At 39.3% G+C, this 20,046-nt stretch overlaps 1 protein-coding gene across 6 annotated transcripts in view; it reads left to right on the top strand.

Moving 5' to 3' along the window:
* Positions 1-20,046, top strand: part of cenpe (centromere protein E) — a 169,106-nt gene that overhangs the window by 37,305 nt on the left and 111,755 nt on the right. For all 6 annotated transcript variants that reach the window (XM_073024450.1, XM_073024413.1, XM_073024458.1 and 3 more), the window contains exons 12-18: positions 3,724-3,843; positions 4,419-4,568; positions 9,298-9,418; positions 12,158-12,311; positions 15,692-15,812; positions 18,552-18,779; positions 19,201-19,275. In XM_073024450.1, the coding sequence (XP_072880551.1) occupies positions 3,724-3,843; positions 4,419-4,568; positions 9,298-9,418; positions 12,158-12,311; positions 15,692-15,812; positions 18,552-18,779; positions 19,201-19,275 (969 nt within the window). The remainder of the gene's footprint in view (positions 1-3,723; positions 3,844-4,418; positions 4,569-9,297; positions 9,419-12,157; positions 12,312-15,691; positions 15,813-18,551; positions 18,780-19,200; positions 19,276-20,046) is intronic.

Genomic DNA, 20,046 nt, shown 5'->3' with positions numbered 1-20,046 from the left:
GTTGCTCAGGAACTTTTTGAGACCTCTGTTGGTCGGGGTTGACCATGGATTTTGCGTCTATGTTTATGGTGCAGCGCTGCCAGTACACGTGCCAGGGCAGTACAATATGGAGAGCAAGCTGTTGCCTCTGCAGCAGGCTTCTCTTCTCCACCCAGCTGATAAATCCTAAGGAACGGCAGATTGGCACTAGTGGTGTCGCAGGAATTGACAGTCTATGTTGAACTCGGTATAGGACTGCCTTACGGAGTCCAGCTCCAGATTTTACTCTGGGATTTGCTCCTGAAGCCTTCCCCTTGAGTGGATATAACCATAAGGCAGCAGAGCTTTGAAATCAGAGTTTTCTTTCTGCTAGATGAGTTGTTAACCATGGCTGATGAGCCCACCTGCCCAGAATGTTTAGTTTTAAGATGATGGTAACCCATCTTTTTCCCTTTAAGTGGGGAGCTATTGTAGTCTGGCACACTGACCTCTACCTGGCCGAGGCACAGCGACAACTCTCTGATACCTCCTCTTATTTATCCCTTGATCATGACCACACTAAGGAGCACCAGGCCACTGTCTCTTATACCATCACCAACCTTACCAGCTCTGGGGATCTCCCATTCACTGCCACCAACCTCATAGTTCCCACACCCCGCACTTCCCGTTTCTATCTCCTACCCAAGATCCACAAACCTGCCTGTCCAGGTAGACCCATTGTCTCAGCTTGCTCCTGCCCCACCGAACTCATTTCTGCATACCTTGACACTGTTTTATCCCCCCTTGTTCAATCCCTTCCCACCTATGTTTGTGACACTTCTCACGCTTTGAATTTTTTCAATGATTTTAAGTTCCCTGGCCCCCACCGCTTTATTTTCACCATGGACGTCCAGTCCCTATATACCTCCATCCCCCACCAGGAAGGTCTCAAAGCTCTACGCCTCTTTTTGGATTCCAGACCTAACCAATTCCCCTCTACCGCCACTCTCCTCCATCTAGCGGAATTAGTTCTTACTCTCAATAATTTTTCCTTTGGCACCTGCATGGGTCCCAGTTATGCTTGCCTTTTTGTTGGCTTTGTGGAACAGTCCATGTTCCAAGTCTATACGGGTATCCATCCCCCTCTTTTCCTTCGCTACATCAACAACTGCATTGGCGCTGCCTCCTGCACGCATGCTGAGCTCGTTGACTTCATTAACTTTGCCTCCAACTTTCACCCTGCCCTCAAATTTACCTAGTCCATTTCTGACACCTCCATCCCTTTCTCGATCTTTCTGTCTCCGTCTCTGGAGACAGCTTATCTACTGATATCTACTATAAGCCTACAGACTCTCATGGCTACCTGGACTATTCCTCTTCCCACCCTGTCTCTTGCAAAAATGCTATCCCCTGCTCACAATTCCTCCGTCTCCACCGCATCTGCTCTCAGGATGAGGCTTTTCATTCCAGGACGAAGGAGATGTCTTCCTTTTTTAAACAAAGGGGCTTCCCTTCCACCATCAACTCTACTCTCAAATCCATCTTTCCCATTTCCCACACATCTGCCCTCACCCCATCCGCCCGCCACTCCACTCGGGATAGTGTTCCTCATGTCCTCACCTACCACCCCACCAGCCTCCAGGTCCAACGTATAATTCTCTGTAACTTCGGCCACCTCCAACGGAATCCCACTACCGAGCACATCTTTCCCTCCCCCCCCATTTCTGCTTTCCGCAGGGATCGCTCCCAACGTGACTCCCTTATATACCGGCTGGGTAGCCTCCAACCTAATGGCATGAACATTGACTTCTCTAACTTCCGTTAATGCCCCTCCTCCCCTTCTTACCCCATCCCTGATATATTTAGTTTTTTTTTGTTGTTTTTTTCCCCCCTCCCCTTTTTGTTCTCTCTCTGCCCATCACTCTGCCTGTTCTCCATCTCCCTCTGGTGCTCCCCTCCCCCTTTCTTTCTCCCATCCCATGATCCTTTCCCTTCTCTAGCTCTGTATCCCTTTTGCCAATCACCTTTCTGGCTCTCAGCTTCACCTCACCCCCTCCAGTCTTCTCCTATCATTTCTCATTTTCCACTCCCCCTCCTACTTTCAAATCTCTTACTATCTTTCCTTGTAGTTAGTCCTGACGAAGGGTCCTGGCCCGAAATGTCGACAGCGCTTCTCCCTAGTATAGGTGCTGCCTGGTCTGCTATGTTCCACCAGCATTTTGTGTGTGTGTCCCATCTTTTTCCCTGTCTAGTCTCACTAGAAATGGTTCCACTGGGCTTGGTATCTATGCCACATGTGAAGGCCAGGAGCTGGACTTGGTTGTCAGAGGCTATTTGTAACATACTCCATTGAGACCATTTAATAGGTTGTGGGAGCTTATCCATTTCCCGCCTCCCCCACCAGCTGTGACAACCTTAAGGAACCTGCTCAGTGATTTAACTTGATGCAAATGTCAACATTTTTACAGTCCCATGTGACTTGATGTGGTAAGACTGACAAATAACGTAGGCTGGGCTGGAACTGAAAGAGAAGCAGCATTATATTTTCACTGATTAGCGTGTGTTTTGACATTTAAGGGACATTTCTTTGATGTTGCACCTTGTGGTGGCAAAATTAACTCAGTTTTATGTACGAGAGCAAGTTACACTCACTTTTCAACTAATGCACACTAAGATTCATATGATCCCTTCGTTAATAAATTTATTAAGAGAAAGGGAATATAACATGGGTGTGATGTTGTATAATGAACTAACAACTGCTTGTATTGCACTTCCACTTGCTTTCTTATAAGAGTTCTGTATTGTTCGTCTATACTTGACCTTCCCATACTATCTTCCATCCAAATGAAATGTCATTTTTGGTCCTCAGTTATAGATTCCCTTTATTGTGATTAGACAATGTCCTTGGTTATCTCTTCATTTTCCAAGTTCTTGCTCACCTCTTTTTTTCTTTAAATCACTACCTTTTGTATCATTTCTTGTTGATGGCTGTTGAATATTAACTTGATCCTCTTAACTGCAAGAGAACTTTTTGCTGTAGAATGAGATATTAATGTGGGAATGATATCTACTTTTCAGACCTGTTTGACATTCCTATTACAATGACAGCCATAAAGAGCAAACTGATGGATTATTTAAGGGGTGTGCAATGAGTTACTCACCACCGAGTCTGCTTGATTTCAAGACTGTAAAGACAAAAGCCTTGTCCTTAAATCTTTGAAATGCTCCAATCTCTTTTGATTATTTTTCATCAATAAGACTTCAGTATTTTCTTTATTTCATTTAAATATTTAAAAGTCTTGATTTATACTTGTGTAGTGTTTATATTATTCTCTCCTTTTAGAGTATTAATGAACGGCATTTTGTTTTCCTAGCTCTTTGGCTGTAGCTGAAAATTTAGCTTTTCAGTTCTCTGAGGTTCTTAATCTGGGTCTTTTATGTATTCTGTGGTAGGTGTGGGACCAAAGAGGAGGAAGAAGATTTGGAGCCTGATTATGTCTTTTCAGTTATGTACTGTATTGAAAACAGGGGAAAGAAACAACAATGCTTTGCATGCTCCTAACTCTGCAAGGTTGCAGAATATTATTTTAACGTAACTATTTACAGAGCTATACAAATTGGTTTAGATCTTGTGAAATCCTGCTTGCATTTCTCATCAATAAAAGTACTTAATTTGTGTTTGAACAATTTTGTGAGGGCATGAAAATTTCCCAGTTAACAGAAACCGGCCAGTTACTAAATGTGTAAATTATTCTGTCCTATTAGTTTGCAAGCACTGCCAAATTCATGAAGAACACACCTCATGTGAATGAAGTGTTGGACGACCAAGCAATGTTGAAACGCTATCGCAAAGAAATAATGGATCTGAAAAACCATCTGGAGGAAGTAAATCATTCAATATTTTATGGAATTATGTTATTTTACTTGTTTTTCTTTCATTTACACTCCATGAAGCTAGAAATGTCTTTGCGATCTTGAAAAATAATTCTATTTTTAACACAATTTGGAAATGATAACCAGAACAAAATTTGTGAGTGAAATGCATTTTTTTGCTCAATGGCCATCATCTGAACATTAACTGCTTTTATTCCATCTAATTGGGTGATTTTTGGATGATTTATTGGGTGATACAGCGTCATGTCATAGGTTTACCTTTTGGAGTACATTAGCTTTATATTATATATTAAAATTATACTAACTTTAAGGTTTATGTTTTTACACAGGCCTATAGTCAGCTGTATAGTACAGGATCATGTGTGTTCCAAGGGTGATTGTAAAATACCATGATTGGGCAGAAAATTACTTCATCTAATCTTTGACAGAGGTTCAAATCCAAGACTTTTATTTGTGCAAAATTGATTTTTGCAATGCAAAAAAATGATGCCTGGAAAGAGTATGATACAACACAAGATAAAATTGAACATTACAGAAAGTAGCAAACATAAAATTATGTTTTTCAGCTTACTTCAGAAACTCGTGTTCATGAAATGGAGAAAGCTCAGCTTTTGTCAGAAAAATATCATCTTCAGCTGGAGCACGAACAAAAAATAAAGAACTTGACAAGAATGCTTGTCAGAGTCTCGCCTGATGAGGACCAACTTTCTGCAAAGGTAAGCCAAATATCTATTGCAACAATCAATTTGTACTTGGTGAAATTAATTTCAGTAACTTCTGTGATTATGTATCAGTGCAATAAACTTAGGGACCACATAAGTGGAGATTTTTTTTGTATTGGAAGAATTAGTGTAAATTCTATTTAATTTTTTTGTTTCCAACATAAGTACAGTTAACTTTAATCTTTAGAATGTTGGAATTAGAAGTTTAAAGGCACTATTTGGTGAAGAATGGGTCGTTAACAAAATATATTGTCTATGAAGTCTGTGAACAAGGCACAATTCAATCAACTCTCAAATAATCAATTAACAACTGTTAAACATAATGACAATTTAGTTCTCCTTTACACTTGTGTACTAGAAGTTACATTAAACAGTTGTGATTCTTGAAAGAGAGAATGGTTATTTCTTTGATTATTCTGTAAATGGTGCTGAAATTGTATGTGAATTGGATTTTTTTTGGAGCTACACTTAGAATATGCCCCAGAAGTAAAGCATTTCTTTTAATTTTCATCTCAGTTTTTGCATTCCATATTGCTGGAAGGCTATGCTGGAAATTAAGACAATGGGATAGCAGTGACTGGAGAACAATACCATCAAGTGTTTTAATGGGATTAAAAGATTGAGGAGAAAGATTGGTGGAAAAAGAAATGGGTCAAATTCAGATCTGAAATGAGATAGTACATCTGGTAGGAAAAATTAGATTTTAGAACAGCAATTAATTAGAAACAGGAATTGGTTGGACAAGGGGATTACCATCCACTTGTAGGACTCCCAATTTCAAGAAGAAATTGGATGAATACTTGGGGAGGTGGTGGAACAGGCTTCAGCAAAAAAGCTGGAGCTTGTGACGGACCAGAGTAATATAGAGACTATGAGCTATATGACTTCCAATTACATTTGGTAATTCTGTACATTTGTGTTTGACTGGCACATTGATAATTTGGAGCATAAAAAAGAGATCATCTCAATGGGTTATGAGACGTCTGTGATGGCAAATGGGCAGTCAAAGTTTCAGTTTGAGGCATCAAGACAAGGAGAATAAACTATAAAGAGATCAAGAGCAGGGTGGGGGTTTGTGTGGTGAGGCAGTATCTGGTAAGTATTGGTGGATACAAGTGAGAAAGAATTGATAAGCAGATGTGCCAGGCGAGGGGATGGGATGGGACACAGGAGGTAAGGGCTACCTGAAATTTGGAAGACTGTAGAAAATTACAGATTATAGGTGGAATATGAGGTGTGTACCCCTTGTGTCTTGCCTTGACAGTTGAGAAGGGAGAGCATGGACAAGTCAGTGTGGGAATGGGAAATGAAATGGCAAGCAAGTTGGAGCTTGAAGATTAATGTGGATTGGGCCTAGGTGTTCTGTAAATTAGTTACCTATTCTGTGCTTGGTTTCACTGATGTTGAGGCCACATTGGAAGCACCAAATTCATTGGAGGAGGTGCACATGAGTCTTTGTCTTAGCTTTAGGATGTTCAGGTCCCTGGATTGTAATGAGGTAGAAAGTGCAAGAACAAGTGTTACAGGGTTGGATTGGGATGGATGGAGATGGGTGAGTCGATCAGGAAATTGTCAGTGCATTGGCCTTAATATTCCATGTTGTCTTGTCTGGATATTTGAATATTGAGTTGAAAAATTGCACCTCACTCAGTTTATTTGAGGTGGTGGTGGCATGAGACTGCAGTTGACTACAGAGCTAGCATGGTTTAATAGGAGCTTAATTAGAAAAAATCATGAAGGCCAATGATGAAGCATTTAGGCTGATCACTTTGCTATATGAATTGGTGAGGGAGTTAGGATGGATTTGTAATACTCTGCTTTATTTGCTTATTCTTGTTGAGTTATTCAAGGTGCAATCTGGAAATGTTCAAGTTTCAAATGATTAAATTTGCATTGGTAAGATTTGATTTCATTTCCACTCCTTTTATATCCACGCTATCTTCATAAATTTCCACAAGTATTTTTGCACAATAGATTGAAGAATCTGTATAAGAATACAAGAAGCACTGGTGTTCTTTCCCGTGCCAACCAAGATTCCCCACCTGAGCCTGTCCCCCTGCCTGTGTTTGACTCATCTCCCTCTCTTCTCTCTGCTGCCACTGGGTGGGAGTTGCAAGAGTCTTCAAACTATCTTCCAAACTGGATTGGAAATTGGTTAAGTAGTAACAGAATAGTAGTTGAAGGGAACCTACTCTACTCAGATGTGATATGAATACACAATACAAGAAGATGGGCAAAGTTCACCACCTGGCCCCTCAAGCATGCATTGCTTTTCATGACCATGGCTGATCTGCCCCAAGCCTCAGCTCTTCTACTGTGCCATTCCCCCCATACTCCTGAATTCTCAGATTTAACTTTCAAACATTTATCATCCTCAATGGTCTAGCCTCCACAATCCTCGATACTACAGAGTTCCAAAGATTAAACCATTAATTGTAAGAAGAAACTCCAATCTTCCTCAGATTAAAATGATTATCCCCTTTAACCGTGTCCCCTTTTACGGTTCTCTCCTAGTGAAAATGTCTGAGCACCTATCCTGTCTTGCTCTTTCAGGATTTTAAATCAGGGAGGGAAATTTTGGATTAGGTTTCCAATGGAAAAGAATCCCCTGAAATGTAATCCTCGTGAAACCGTTAAGCACCCATCGTAATCTCGTTAAAACATAACACAGGGTGGCGGGATCAGTACGTGTACTCAGTATTGAGTTTGCAACCACCATGTATAAAAGATTAAAACGAATGCGATATGAATGTTCAAGCTGAAGGTTGTTGAATTTGCTAAAGGAACGAATAATTCTGCAGCTGCTAAGAAGTTTAGTGTAAATGAAAAACGTGTGAGAGAGTGGAGAAAGGCAGAGGACACACGGAGGGAAATGCCAAAAATGAAATGTGCAAACCGCGGGAAAACATGCCTGTGGCCAGAACTGGAAGAAAAAGTTTTAGAGTGGGTGGATCACCAGCGATCGTCTGGATGCATTGTTACCAGAGAAATGATTTGAGTTCAACCATTGAAATGGGCCAAAAAACACCTTGAGATCAGCGAAAATTTCAAAGCTACGCGAAGTTGGTGCACCCGATTTATTAATAGACGTGATCTTGTATTGAGACAAAAAACAAAGATTCCTCAGAAAATTCCCGCGGGGTGTTGTTGTTTCGAGAACGCTGCTGGATGGACAAAACAGGTTGCTTGAAGTAGGTTAAGGTGTGTGGCGTCGACGTCCTGAAGGTTTCGGGAAGGAAAAGTCGCTACTTGTCTGGGCGTGTTCAAAGTGCACTTGTCAGGTGAGACAAAAGCAGCATTGAAAGCTGAAAATACGGACATTGCAGTCATCCCCAGTGGTTTGATGTCTGTGCCACTAGATGTGAGTTTAAACAAACCATTCAAAGAATTCATGCATCGACAGTGGAACGAATTTGACTCAAAAACAGACAATAAATACGACCTGTCTTCCGTGTATTTGTTTTTCCAAAGTTGGCACCCTCTGTATAAGCCGGCCTGTGGCGACCCACTTTCTGCGCAGGCGAACCGGCTCACAAACAGCCAGCGCGCGGGGGGAGACTTTGGTAATGCACCCCTGACGTCATTTCCGCCCGGAGAGGGCGGGCGCTAGGGATTAAATGCCAGCGCCGCGAAGTTTGAATAAACTAGTCTTGAAACGACTTACCGACTGCGTGTCGTTATTTCAGTGCTGTATGTAGCACATCGCTACAGGCCCTCTAATTTTAGGACCAAAACTTAGGGCCAAATTCACAGCTTATACACCGGAATTTACGGTACTTATACCAGAGTGCATGACCGTGCATGTCCCTACACTATTGCATCTGCCACTTCTTTGCACATTCTCCGAATCCTCCAAGTCCTTCTGCAGACTCGCTGCTTCAACTGCCTGCCCCTCCACCTACCTTTCTTTTATTCACAAATTTGGCCACAAAGCCATTGATTCCGTCACATAAATCATCGACATGTTGTGTAACGTGCAATGAAAGGATCCCAACACCAACCCCTGCGGAACACTGCTAGTCACTAGCAGCCAACTGGAATGGCTTCCTTTATTCCCACTTTTTTTCTCTGCCAGTCCGCCAGACCACCTGTCCATGCACATATCTCTCCTGTTATACCATGGGCTCTTATCTTGTTTAGCATCTTAATGTGCAACACCTTGTCAAAGAATCATTGCTAACATTCTTAGCAGCTCCTTGTAAAACAACCTTCTCATTCCATTGAGTTAATTCTTGAAAATGGGAATGGAAACTGCATGGGTGGCCTCGTCAGTACCTACACAATGGTAGCAATAATCTTCTGTTTCTCAACCCCAGCTCTTTTTTTGTCTTCCTTTTCCATTACAGGATCATTCCAGGCCCCAGGAATAATCCTCTTCTATTGCTATGCTTGCATTTAATTTTTGAATGTCCTGTGCTTTGTATAATGTTTATATTTGAGAGGTTATCAGAACTGGGAGGTTAGTTACTTTAATACAGCTTTCTACCTGAGTTGTCAAAAGAAGCCATATCTTGATCTATTTTTATATGTCCTGCTGGGTTTCATGCAGTCATGAAATGATTTTAGCAAAGTTTATGCAAAACATTGGAAGCCAAATACAGGATTGAAGAACTGGGTCAGTAATAAATGCAACGGAGACTGATTTGTATGGATGCTGGGAGCTGATATATAGGTCTGCATTCATCTCAGAAGTATGCTGTACAGGTTGTTTCTGTCTCTTAAGGCCAGAAGAAAAAGGAGATTTACCTGGGCTCCTGGAAAAGTGCGAGCCAGTTTGACTACTGCGACAGATAACGCTACAAAAATGATAAAACTGGATGAAGCCTTTCAAGAGCTAGATGAGTGTAAGTTGAAAATATGTTTTCAAATAAACCCCAAAATCCTACTGAAATTTGGTAGTTTGGTTAGTTATGTATTTGAGCAGTTAAATGTAAGAGAAAAATGTAATCATGTAAAACATTAGTTACCCTTGTTGGAAGAATGAACAACTTGGATTTAAAATGAAGTCAGAACTACCTCAAAAATTTCAAAAGGTGTAAAAATGCTTCTAAGATTTACCTCTGAAATATAGACAACCATGAGTGAGAGAACTGTTACTCTACTTCTTATGGAACAAAAAAAGAGCCTTTTTATGTTCATATAGACTATCATGTATCCAGATTTGTATTATTCCCATGCTCCAGCTCTTGGCCTGTAGCCTTCTAACCCTCAGCTATTTGCGTGCTTATGGAGATACTTTTTAAATATTAAAACTCCTATCTCTCCTTCTCCCTCAGTTCCAGATTCCAATGATCTTGGTCAAATAGTTCTTCCACTAGTTAAACTTGTATCTTCTAGCACCAGCATTAGATTCACTGGCTACAATTACTGCCATGTCCCTGCTACCTTCCTTGAATAAAGATAGCAAACTTTCTATCTTTCAGTCATTTGAGTCCTCACCTGTGACCTCTGAAGATATTTTTAACATTCCTGAGACCTGCACCTCCTAAATTGGATGGGGATAGATCTCCAAAATCCTGGACATTTATACACCTTTAAGCTTGTTAAGATGCTTTTAAATCATAACATGCTCTTTAATTTCACTCCTCCCATCCTTGAATTCTCCAACTAAAAGTCCTCTCAGTGAAACAGATGAGAAGTACTGGTTTTAAGTCACCACCACTGACTTGGTCCTTTGTTGGTCTCTATCAGACCTGCCTCTTTCCCTAAAACGATTTGGTGTTCTTTAATTTTGTCTGCTAATGATATTTTCTGTATTCTCTTTGCACTCTGAAGTTTTCTTTTGTGCCTCCTTGAAAAACTTCCCTGTTTACAATTTTCCATACCCACAACATACTTTTTTTTTCTTTTGTTTGTCCGCCCCTCAGTATCACTTGATATCCAGATTACTTTACCCTTCAGCCCTGTTTAGATTGGACCATGTTTAGCCTTGAACTTATTCACTTTTGAAGGATTCTGACTGTAATCTTCTTGCAGTCCATTTTTGCCGGTTCTTATTTTTAAGATTTTAAATCCACTTTCCTCAATTTAAGGGCAATTTCTAGTCCATCCTTTTCCTTTCATTCAATTACTGTCTTAAAAAAAAAATTTATGATGACCATCTCCAAAAATGTTGCAAACAGAATATTCAAATCACTTGACCAGCTACTACATTGTCAGAGATTATCCTCATTAATGCCCTTGTCCAGTAGGATTACCTATGTATCAACTCAAAATCTCCAAGGTGCACTTAAAATGATTCCAGAATTGAAAGGCTTGTCTTATGAGGAGAGTTTGATGGCTCTGGGCCTCTACTCATTGGAATTCAAAAGAATGAGGGCAGGTACCTTATTGAAACCTACCAAATGTTAAAAGGCCTCAATAGAATGGATTTGGAACGGATGTTTCCTATAATGGGGGAACCTAAGATCAGAGGACACAGCCTCAGAATAAAAAGGCATTCATTTAAAACGAAGATGAAGAAGAATTTCTTTATCCAATGAGTTGTGAATCTGTAGAATTTGTTGCCACAGGCAGCTGTGGAGACCAAGTCATTGGATATATTTAAGGCAGAGGTTGATAGATAAGCCTCAATATTAGATCTGTTTGTAGGAAATTCGTACAAAAAAAAAACAGTAACGGATTCAGATCAATACATCACGGGTAGAGTCCATCTACATGAAGTACTGTCATAGGAAAGTAGCTTTATTAACTATTTCCATGAAACTGCAGCTAATTGGGGCCGCCAGTTAATTGGGCCAAAAGGTACTGATTCCGCCGTATCCAATTAACCAGAATTCATTGTATACCAGACCATCTTCACTTTAATTTCAGAATAAACCTGTTAAAATGTGATTTTTATGTTTTAGCATTTTGCTGTATAGGAAGTCCATTTATCTAAAGGAGATTGATAGGCAATGTAAGAGCTTTTGAAATTTCTCTATTAGTTTTACTCAGCAACCTTACTCAACAAAATACTGGAAGCACTTATCAGTTTTGGAAGGGTGTCTAGTGAGGAAAAGAATAAAAACATTTATTCCATAGGGTAATATACTCTGGCTTCTAAAACATGCTTCATAACCTGAGTGCTTCTGGCATCTTCTGCATTTCTTTAAAGTTTTCAGCATCTGAAGATTTGTGTTTCAACCAAGAATGGGTTCTCCCTCAATAAACAAAATTAAATTGTTTCTCTCTGATGTTAGTTTCCAGTGATTTGGAATTTGATTTTTTGAGTATCTTTCTGAAGTGCAAAATTCTGGATATGATGTTTCTTGACGTGGTGATTTCTAAAATGTCTTTCTGCTCGATTTACCTAACCTGTTATTCAGCCATGTCTCTACAACATTCCTTCATCTTCCTTGATTTGTCGTCGTTTAGTTTGTGACACTTAACAATCTACACCCTACAGTGCTCATAAGGATTGTTACATGTCACACAGAAGAACTCTACTAACCTGAATAATCAGATCCTCTTCGGTACCAGCTTCTCCTGTTCTGTCATCTACTCTTGCTTTCCTTGTTTGGCATCATTAGTGACCCAGTAGTTGTAAAAGGACTCAGATTATTTTTGTTATAAACATTGAGTTTTGATTGTTTTTGATGCAGTGCCTGAAGAGATTCCAGATGATCAGCAGTCTGATGTGATGCCAGGGTGCAGTAGTCAGATCACAGTAAGACGAGGAGGAAGCTTGGGTTACCAGGTGCCTTCATTTGAGGATTCTCTATACTTCCGCGATCAAAGCCAAATCTCATTTACTGGGTAAGATCTTTAAAACAATAGTTCTTTTTGGTGGCCATTTATATAATTATCAGATGTTATCGTCTTGATACTTAATAGACTTATCTTTTGATGGTACTGAAGTTTATGCTCTTGAATTTGATCTAGTCATGTCTGTTCTTCCTATTAACCATAAATACATCAGTGGAAGCAGGAATATTCCATCAGGCCTCACATGCGTGCTCTGCCATTAGGTGATTTATGGCAGGTAATCTTCATCAGCTTTACATTTCTGCACTAACTTAATTTTAATTGATTTCCTTTATATCAAAAGCATTTAACTTTGCATACTACATTCTGAATGACATTTCTCTTTAAAACCCTTGGTTTTAATCGCTCATCATCTTCACATCAACCCTGCCCATAATAATTTTGTATATTTCAACAAGTTAATTCTTTTAAGTCCTAGCGAGTATTGGTATAGTCTGCTAAAACTGCGATCCCAGAAATCATTCTGGTGTGCCTTTGCTGTACTCTAGCAAACATTTGCATCTTTCCTTAAGAAGGAAGATCAGGTGTGTACAAAATATTCCAGATATGTTTTCACTAGGACCTTGTACAGTTGAGCAATGCCATTATTCTTGTACTCAAATCTTCATGCCAACCACATATGTCTTCCAAATTGCTTGCTCTATTAACCAGTTAATCTGTGTAAAGTCACCATTGAACAATTGATATCTTTCAGTTTCTCACATTTTAAATCATGCATGTGGCTATTTCTTTTCTACTAAAAGTGGATGACCTCAGAATTTCCCCACTTATTCCCACTACCGTGTCCCTATCCATTTATGTAACTTTTCTGTATCTCTGAAAGCTGTCATCCCACAATCATTGAGTCATCAACAAGCCTAGATATATTGCACCCAATCCCTTCATCCAAATCATTGATAGAAGATCATTAGTCACATACAATTTATTCCTAAATTTTCAGTCTGTTAAATAATTTTTGCCAGTATGTTACCTCAATGTTAAGTTGTTCAACGTTATTTCACCCTTATGTAATCTATATTGGCGATGAGTCTTATTAGTTTTTACATGTTGTGTTAATATTTTCTAAATAGATCCCGGCAGTTTCACTATTATTGATGGTTGGCTATCTGGCCTATAGTTTTTGTTCTCCCTCTTAGAGTGGGATTTCATTTGCTATCTACCAGTCATAGGAGCAGTTCCAGAATCTGTAGAATTTTGCAAGAGGATAACCAGAGAACCACTGTCACATTTTTTTCAAACTATTAGGATGCAAGTCATCAGGTGTAGGGGATTGTTGTCATGGCCAAAGGAGTGTAAATAGATTTGGGTATTTTTGTCATGTATTTATATGTGATGATTTCAATGTTTAAACAGACCGTTAATTATAATTTGGCATCTATTGACGAGTCTCACTGCCAATGTGTAGTAGCATCCAAAAAGACACTTTTTTGAATTTCTATCAAACATTTTGCTTAAGTTTGCCTTGCTGCTTTAAGTAACTTCAGAAGAATTATGGGGGACCATTAAGTCTCTACACTTTGGATTTTAATTTGGAATTACTACAAAAAGTCTTTTGAAGTTGGTATGTTAATGTTGACATTTAATCAAAGTATTTAAGTAAGATATTCAGTCTCCAGGTTGTTTAACCATTCCATTTTGATGAATGCGGTGAGCTTCCTCAGTGACTATTAACTAGTGGCACTCACATCTACCATAATGAAATGCTTTGAGAGGTTCAGAATGGCTCAAATTAATTCTTGTCTGAGTAAGGACCAGGACCCGCTGCAATTTGCTTACCGCCACATCGGGTTTTAGTGGACATAATCTCACTCTGCTTTGGAGCACATAAGCAACAGCAAAACAGGCTGTTGCTACTTGAATAAAACTCAGCATTCAATGCCTCAGTGTTTAGCCAGAGAGCTTCTAAGCCTGGGCCTCTACCTCCTTCTACATATGATTCTCAGCTTCCTCATCTAGACACCACAGTTAGAATGGATCAATGATAACATCTCCTTGAGAATGATCAACACAAGTACATTCAAAGATGTGTGCTTGTTCACAACTCTACTCTCCCTACACTCGTGACTGGCTGAGCACAGTTGAAACACCATCTATAAATATGCAGATCACATTATTGTTGATCTCAGATGGTGCCAAAGAGCCGTATAGGTGTGAGATAGGTTGTCAAGTTGATTGGTGACACAACAATATTGCACTCTAATCAGCAAGACAAAGGAATTGATTGTGGACTTAAGGACCGGGAAGTCGGGAGAAAACGTACCAGTTCTCATTGAGTGTTCAGCAGTGGGAAGGGTGAGTGGTTTCGTGTTTCTGGGCTTCAGCATTCCTGGTGATCTTTCCTGGGCACAATATTTACATGAAATTTTGAAGAAGGCATGCCTTTGTTAGGAGCCTGAAGAGATTTGGTATGTCATCAAAGTCTCGTACAAGTTTCTATATATGTGTGGTGGAGAATATTGTGACTGGTTGCATCACTGCTTGGTATGCAGAATTGTAAGAGGCTGCAAAGGGTTGTAAGAGCTCCATTTGAGGCACAACCTTCCCCACCAGCAAGGGTATATTCAACAGGCATTGCAAAAGGAGACATGGTTCTTAAGGACTCTCACCATCCAAACATCTTGTTACTCCCATCAGGGAGAAGGTACAGGTGTTTGAAGACCTGTACCACATACTCAACAATTCAGAAACAGCCTTTGCCCCTCAACCATCAGATTTCTGAACAGCCATGAATGCTATTTCATGCCTTTTTTATTACTTATTTTGTAACTTATAGTAATTTTCCAAAAACAAATTTCACATTTAAGATGTGATAATAAACCTGATTCCGTCTGTAAGACTTTTACTGAGTCAGAAATGAGCAATATCAACAATTATCATAAACGTTTATTTGTCTTTCCCTGTACCGAATTATAAATTTGCACATGCAATGGTTGGATTTGGCCTTAAAGTTAGATTATTTGATGGCATTTTTATTAGTGTCAATAGAAAAGATTGCTTTGTTTCTTTCTGAAGCAAATCTTGGCCTCTGCTGTGAACTCACAGCTTGTTCTCTTAATGACAATGGTGTTAGTTTGCTTCCTGAGTTTCATGGCTATTTGAATTGACCAGCTGCAATCCTTTTCCATAACTTTTGGAAATGTTTACATTTCCGTAACTATACTGTTATGGAAAAGTCTTCTAAAAAATTTTATGGGTGTATTTCCATAAGTTGACTTTCTATAAGTCAGATCTTCAATAGTGCACGGACACTCTGAATTGATTAAGCTTAATTAAAACATTACTGTGACCTTGATTTGTGCATGTTATCGATCATCATCATGATTGCGTGAAATTTATTGTCTATTTTTAAATATATCAAATTTATTCCTTAGTATTCTGTATGATGAATCACCAAAAGATGATTTGAAAAAAAGAATTTTGGAGCTGGAAAATGAGCTGGGGAAAGAGCTGGACTTGACAAAAGAGAAGGAAAAGCAAAATGTGCACTTAAAGGTCAGTTATTAATAAAATATTCTTGACCTGATATATTAACCCTTTTTCTCTCAATAGCTGCTACCTGATTTAGAGTATTTCCAACAGTGCCTTTTCTTATGCCAAATGATTTTCCCTTCCAATCACTCATTGGCAATTGGTAAGTAGCCTGAAGCTGTTTATATTTGACAAAGTGATTCCTTGGTCTTGGTTCACTCTTCTTTGAAATAACAAATTGAATAAAGTGCGTCAATTAGCCAAGTGGTATGAAAAACCTGGTCAATTCTTAAACAAGGTTGATAAAGATGGTGAGTGTATATAGTAGACCTCTCTGCCTATAACATCTGTCAGGACACTTTTTTGTATGCTAATCAATTAAGAATCCAGACAACCTAACAATAGATAACAATGGGATGTGGGAGGACACAGGTGCAGCTGGGAAAGTGGGTGAACTACTTAGACAGTACAGAGTTGGGATTGAAACTAATGTGTATGGAGCTTTGATGCAGCACCTCCACTGTGACTATCTCATAAAAACGTAAGCAAAATACTGTGTTGAACTTTGATGCAAATCTTATACCATATCTCGTCATGTTTAAGTTGTGTTTGAAAACAATTCAAGATTGTTTAATGTCATTTCACTACACAAGTGTAATTGATAATGAAAAATGTGTTGCTCTGGATTTGATGCAGCATAATAAAAACGACTAAAGTAAAAACCACAACACAGTCGGCCCTCCTTATCTGCGAGTTCCGCGTGCACGAATTCAACCAACCGCGAATCGAGAAAACCCGGAAGTGCTCTTCCAGCACTTGTTGTTTGAGCATGTACAGACTTTTTTGTCTTGTCATTATTCCCTAAACAATGCAGAATAACAACTATTTACATAACATTTACATTGTATCAGGTATTATAAGTAATGTAGAGATGATTTAAAGTATACAGGAGGATGTGCGTAGGTTATTGTGGATCAGAATCGAAAAAAAACGAAAGTTCTCTTACTAAGGAAGTCGGAACAGGTACGTCCGGTATTATTTAGTGTCAGTTAGTCAAACATTTGTCATAGTATATAGTATATATTTTACCTTTCTATGCATATAACACACTTAAGAAACGTATGTATTTCAATAATTAAACCACTGTATTGCTTAGTATAATTGTAGCTTTCATTGGGGCGGGGCCTTTCTCATTTTATCCTTTAAAGTTGTTCCGATCGTTGACCGACTGTAGCCTAATGCTTTTCCAATGACCAATGGTGTTTCACCTCTTTCCCATCGTTTTATTATTTCCACTTTATTTTCAATCATGATTATTTTCGTGAACAGAAATACTGTGGATTCAGAGCTCCGCCAGGTCCTAAAGACCATCACACTGAGAAAGGTTAAATAAGGGACTTGAGCATCCACGTTTTTTGGTTTCCACAAGGGGTCCTGGAACCAAACCCTCGTGGATAAGGAAGGCCAACTAATATAAAAAATTAAATACATACGGTTGCTTGGTTGTATATCCATAAAGTGATGCTAGGCACAGGAATGTCTGGGGTACATGAGGTGACTGATGGGAAATGATGAAGTAGAACGATTGATATCATTTACTTGGACTTTTAGAATGCTTTAGACAGGTTTCCCCATGAGAGATTAATAATCAAATTGTAGGAGATAGAGATTCAGGGTAAATAGGTGCAGAATTGGCTCAACAGAAAACAGCAAATTATGGCGAGAGGATCATTTTCACACCTAGAAGAAGTTACAAGTGGGGTTCTGCAGGAATCTGTTTCAGGGCCACTGCTGTTTTTAATTTACATTAATGATTTGGATAAGCACATAACAAACAGAACTAGTAAAGTTTGCCACCAAGTTAGGGAGATGGGCTGATAACATTCAGGCAGAAGAATCAATATAGTTAGATATAAACAAAATCCAGATGTGGGCAGATGAATAGCAGATGAAATGTAATATAAGTAAATGTGAAATATACATATAGGAATAAGAAATATTGTATATAAATATATAATGGGTCTAGAGTTAGAAAGTGCACTGTATGAGAAGGATTTAGGTGTTCTGGTAGATTCATCACTATAAACATCTAGACAATGCACAGAAGCGACTAGGAAGGCTAATAGAATGCTGGGCTATATTATGTACTCATTAGAGTTTAACGCTTTCCTTAAGCTGTATAATGTGCTTGTGAGGCCACACCTTGAATACTGTGTACAATTTTGGACTCCATGTTGTGAGAAGGATTTGAAAGCACTGGAGAGAGAGTCCACAGAGGGGCAACTTGACTCTTTCCAGGTCTGCAGGGTATGAGCTATGAAGAAAGGTTGAAAGAATTTAGTTTTTTTAGCTTAAGTAGATGTAGAATGAGAGGAGGCATGATTAGAAGTGTTTAAAATCATTAAAGGTATAAGTAAGATGGATGGTAGCTGCTATTTCAAAATTAATCCATCAAAGGACGCAGAACCATAGGTGGAGACTGATTAAGGGAAGAGTTCAGACTACGTCAGGAAGCATTTCTTTACACAGCAAGTTGTGGACACATGGAGCAAACTACCTAGTTATGTAGTTGAAAGTAGTAGCTTAGAGATTTTAAAATCTAAACTCGATAGTTATTTTAACACGCTATGTGACTAGGAATTTGGCAAGCTTTGTTGGGCTGAATGGCCTGTTCTTGTTTTAAAAAAAACTTAATAGTGCTTCAAATAAACTTCCAGATTTCAGCTTTTCTGAATGAGTGTTAGTAATATGTTTGCTTTACAGTGTGATGTAGAAAGTTTGAAGATGGAGAACGATAAGCATAAAGAGGAGATCCGACAATTAAAACAACTCCTGGAAGAGAAAGAGAGGACTGAAAAATACTTCAAAATGGAAAATGACAAACAAAATGATGAAATCGAAGAACTGAAAAGGCTGAGAGATGGCTATGAAGAGAGGCGTGAAATTGAAGAGTTTGAATTCTTGGAAAAAGTTGTTGAGAAAGAAGAAAAGGTATTGAGCAAATATGTGCAGTGAATTTTGAAAATACTTGTCTTGTGTTGGCTGAGAAATGTATCATGAAAGTCAATGGCTAAGAAAAGTCCTTTTCTGTTAGCAAGTTTCCATTAATTTGTTTAATGAAAATTAAGTTGCATAATTTACGTGTTTGTTTTCTCTTTGCTTATGCACTTTGTATATTATATAATGCACAAAGAGAGGATCACTTGCATGATTCCAGCGTCTGTTGATGAAAGTTGTTATATTTTGGATTAATGTCAATACAAGGTGGAATTTAGATAAGACATTTAAATGGAATTTGAAGAAGATCATATTTTTGATAGCTGTAGCCATTATTTCTAAAGCCATAGCAGCCTTATTTATTTATTTATTTATTTCTCTCTCTCTTCCCCCCCCCTCCCCCACCCCACCCCAGGCACAGCAAAAACATGAAATTGCAAAGTTAAAAGAACTGGTTCGCAATTCTGAGGTTTACAACCAGGAACTGGAGGCATGTTCATCTAAATTTAATCATTCCATTAAGAATTTTGCTCATGGGAAAAATGTAAATATGGCATGAGTACCGTAGATTCCGGACTACAGAGCGCACCTGATTAAAAGCCGCTGGCTCTAATTTTAGAAATAAAATCAATTTTTTAATTGTAAAGGCCGCACCGCTACTTTTAAATATACATACGTATCGGTAACACAAATTACGTTGCATATACTTTTTTACTGAACAGCACGAACAACATTCCAATATCTCCTAGCGACTGGTAAAAATATATATACTGCAGCCTACCAGGAAAAGTTATTGATCGCCTTTAACTTAAAAGCAGCGTTTTCGCTCGGGTCTGACGCGCTTGCGTAACGCGATCGGGTCTAATCGGGTCTGACGCGCTTGCGTAACGCGATCGGGTCTAATCGGGTCTGATGCGCTCGGGTCTGACGCGCTCGGGTCTAATCGGGTCTGACGCGCTTGCGTAACGCGATCGGGTCTGACGCGCTTGCGTAACGCGATTGGGTCTAATCGGGTCTGACGCGCTCGTGTCTAATCGGGTCTGACGCGCTTGCGTAACGCGATCGGGTCTAATCGGGTCTGACGCGCTTGTGTAACGCGATCGGGTCTAATCGGGTCTGACGCGCTTGCGTAACGCGATCGGGTCTGATCGGGTCTGACGCGCTTGCGTAACGCGATCGGGTCTAATCGGGTCTGACGCGCTCGGGTCTGACGCGCTTGCGTAACGCGATCGGGTCTAATCGGGTCTGATGCGCTCGGGTC

Source organism: Hemitrygon akajei, chromosome 2 (genome assembly GCF_048418815.1).
Source record: "Hemitrygon akajei chromosome 2, sHemAka1.3, whole genome shotgun sequence".
Classification (NCBI taxonomy): domain Eukaryota; kingdom Metazoa; phylum Chordata; class Chondrichthyes; order Myliobatiformes; family Dasyatidae; genus Hemitrygon; species Hemitrygon akajei.
This window is presented reverse-complemented; position numbering and strand designations above follow the sequence as displayed.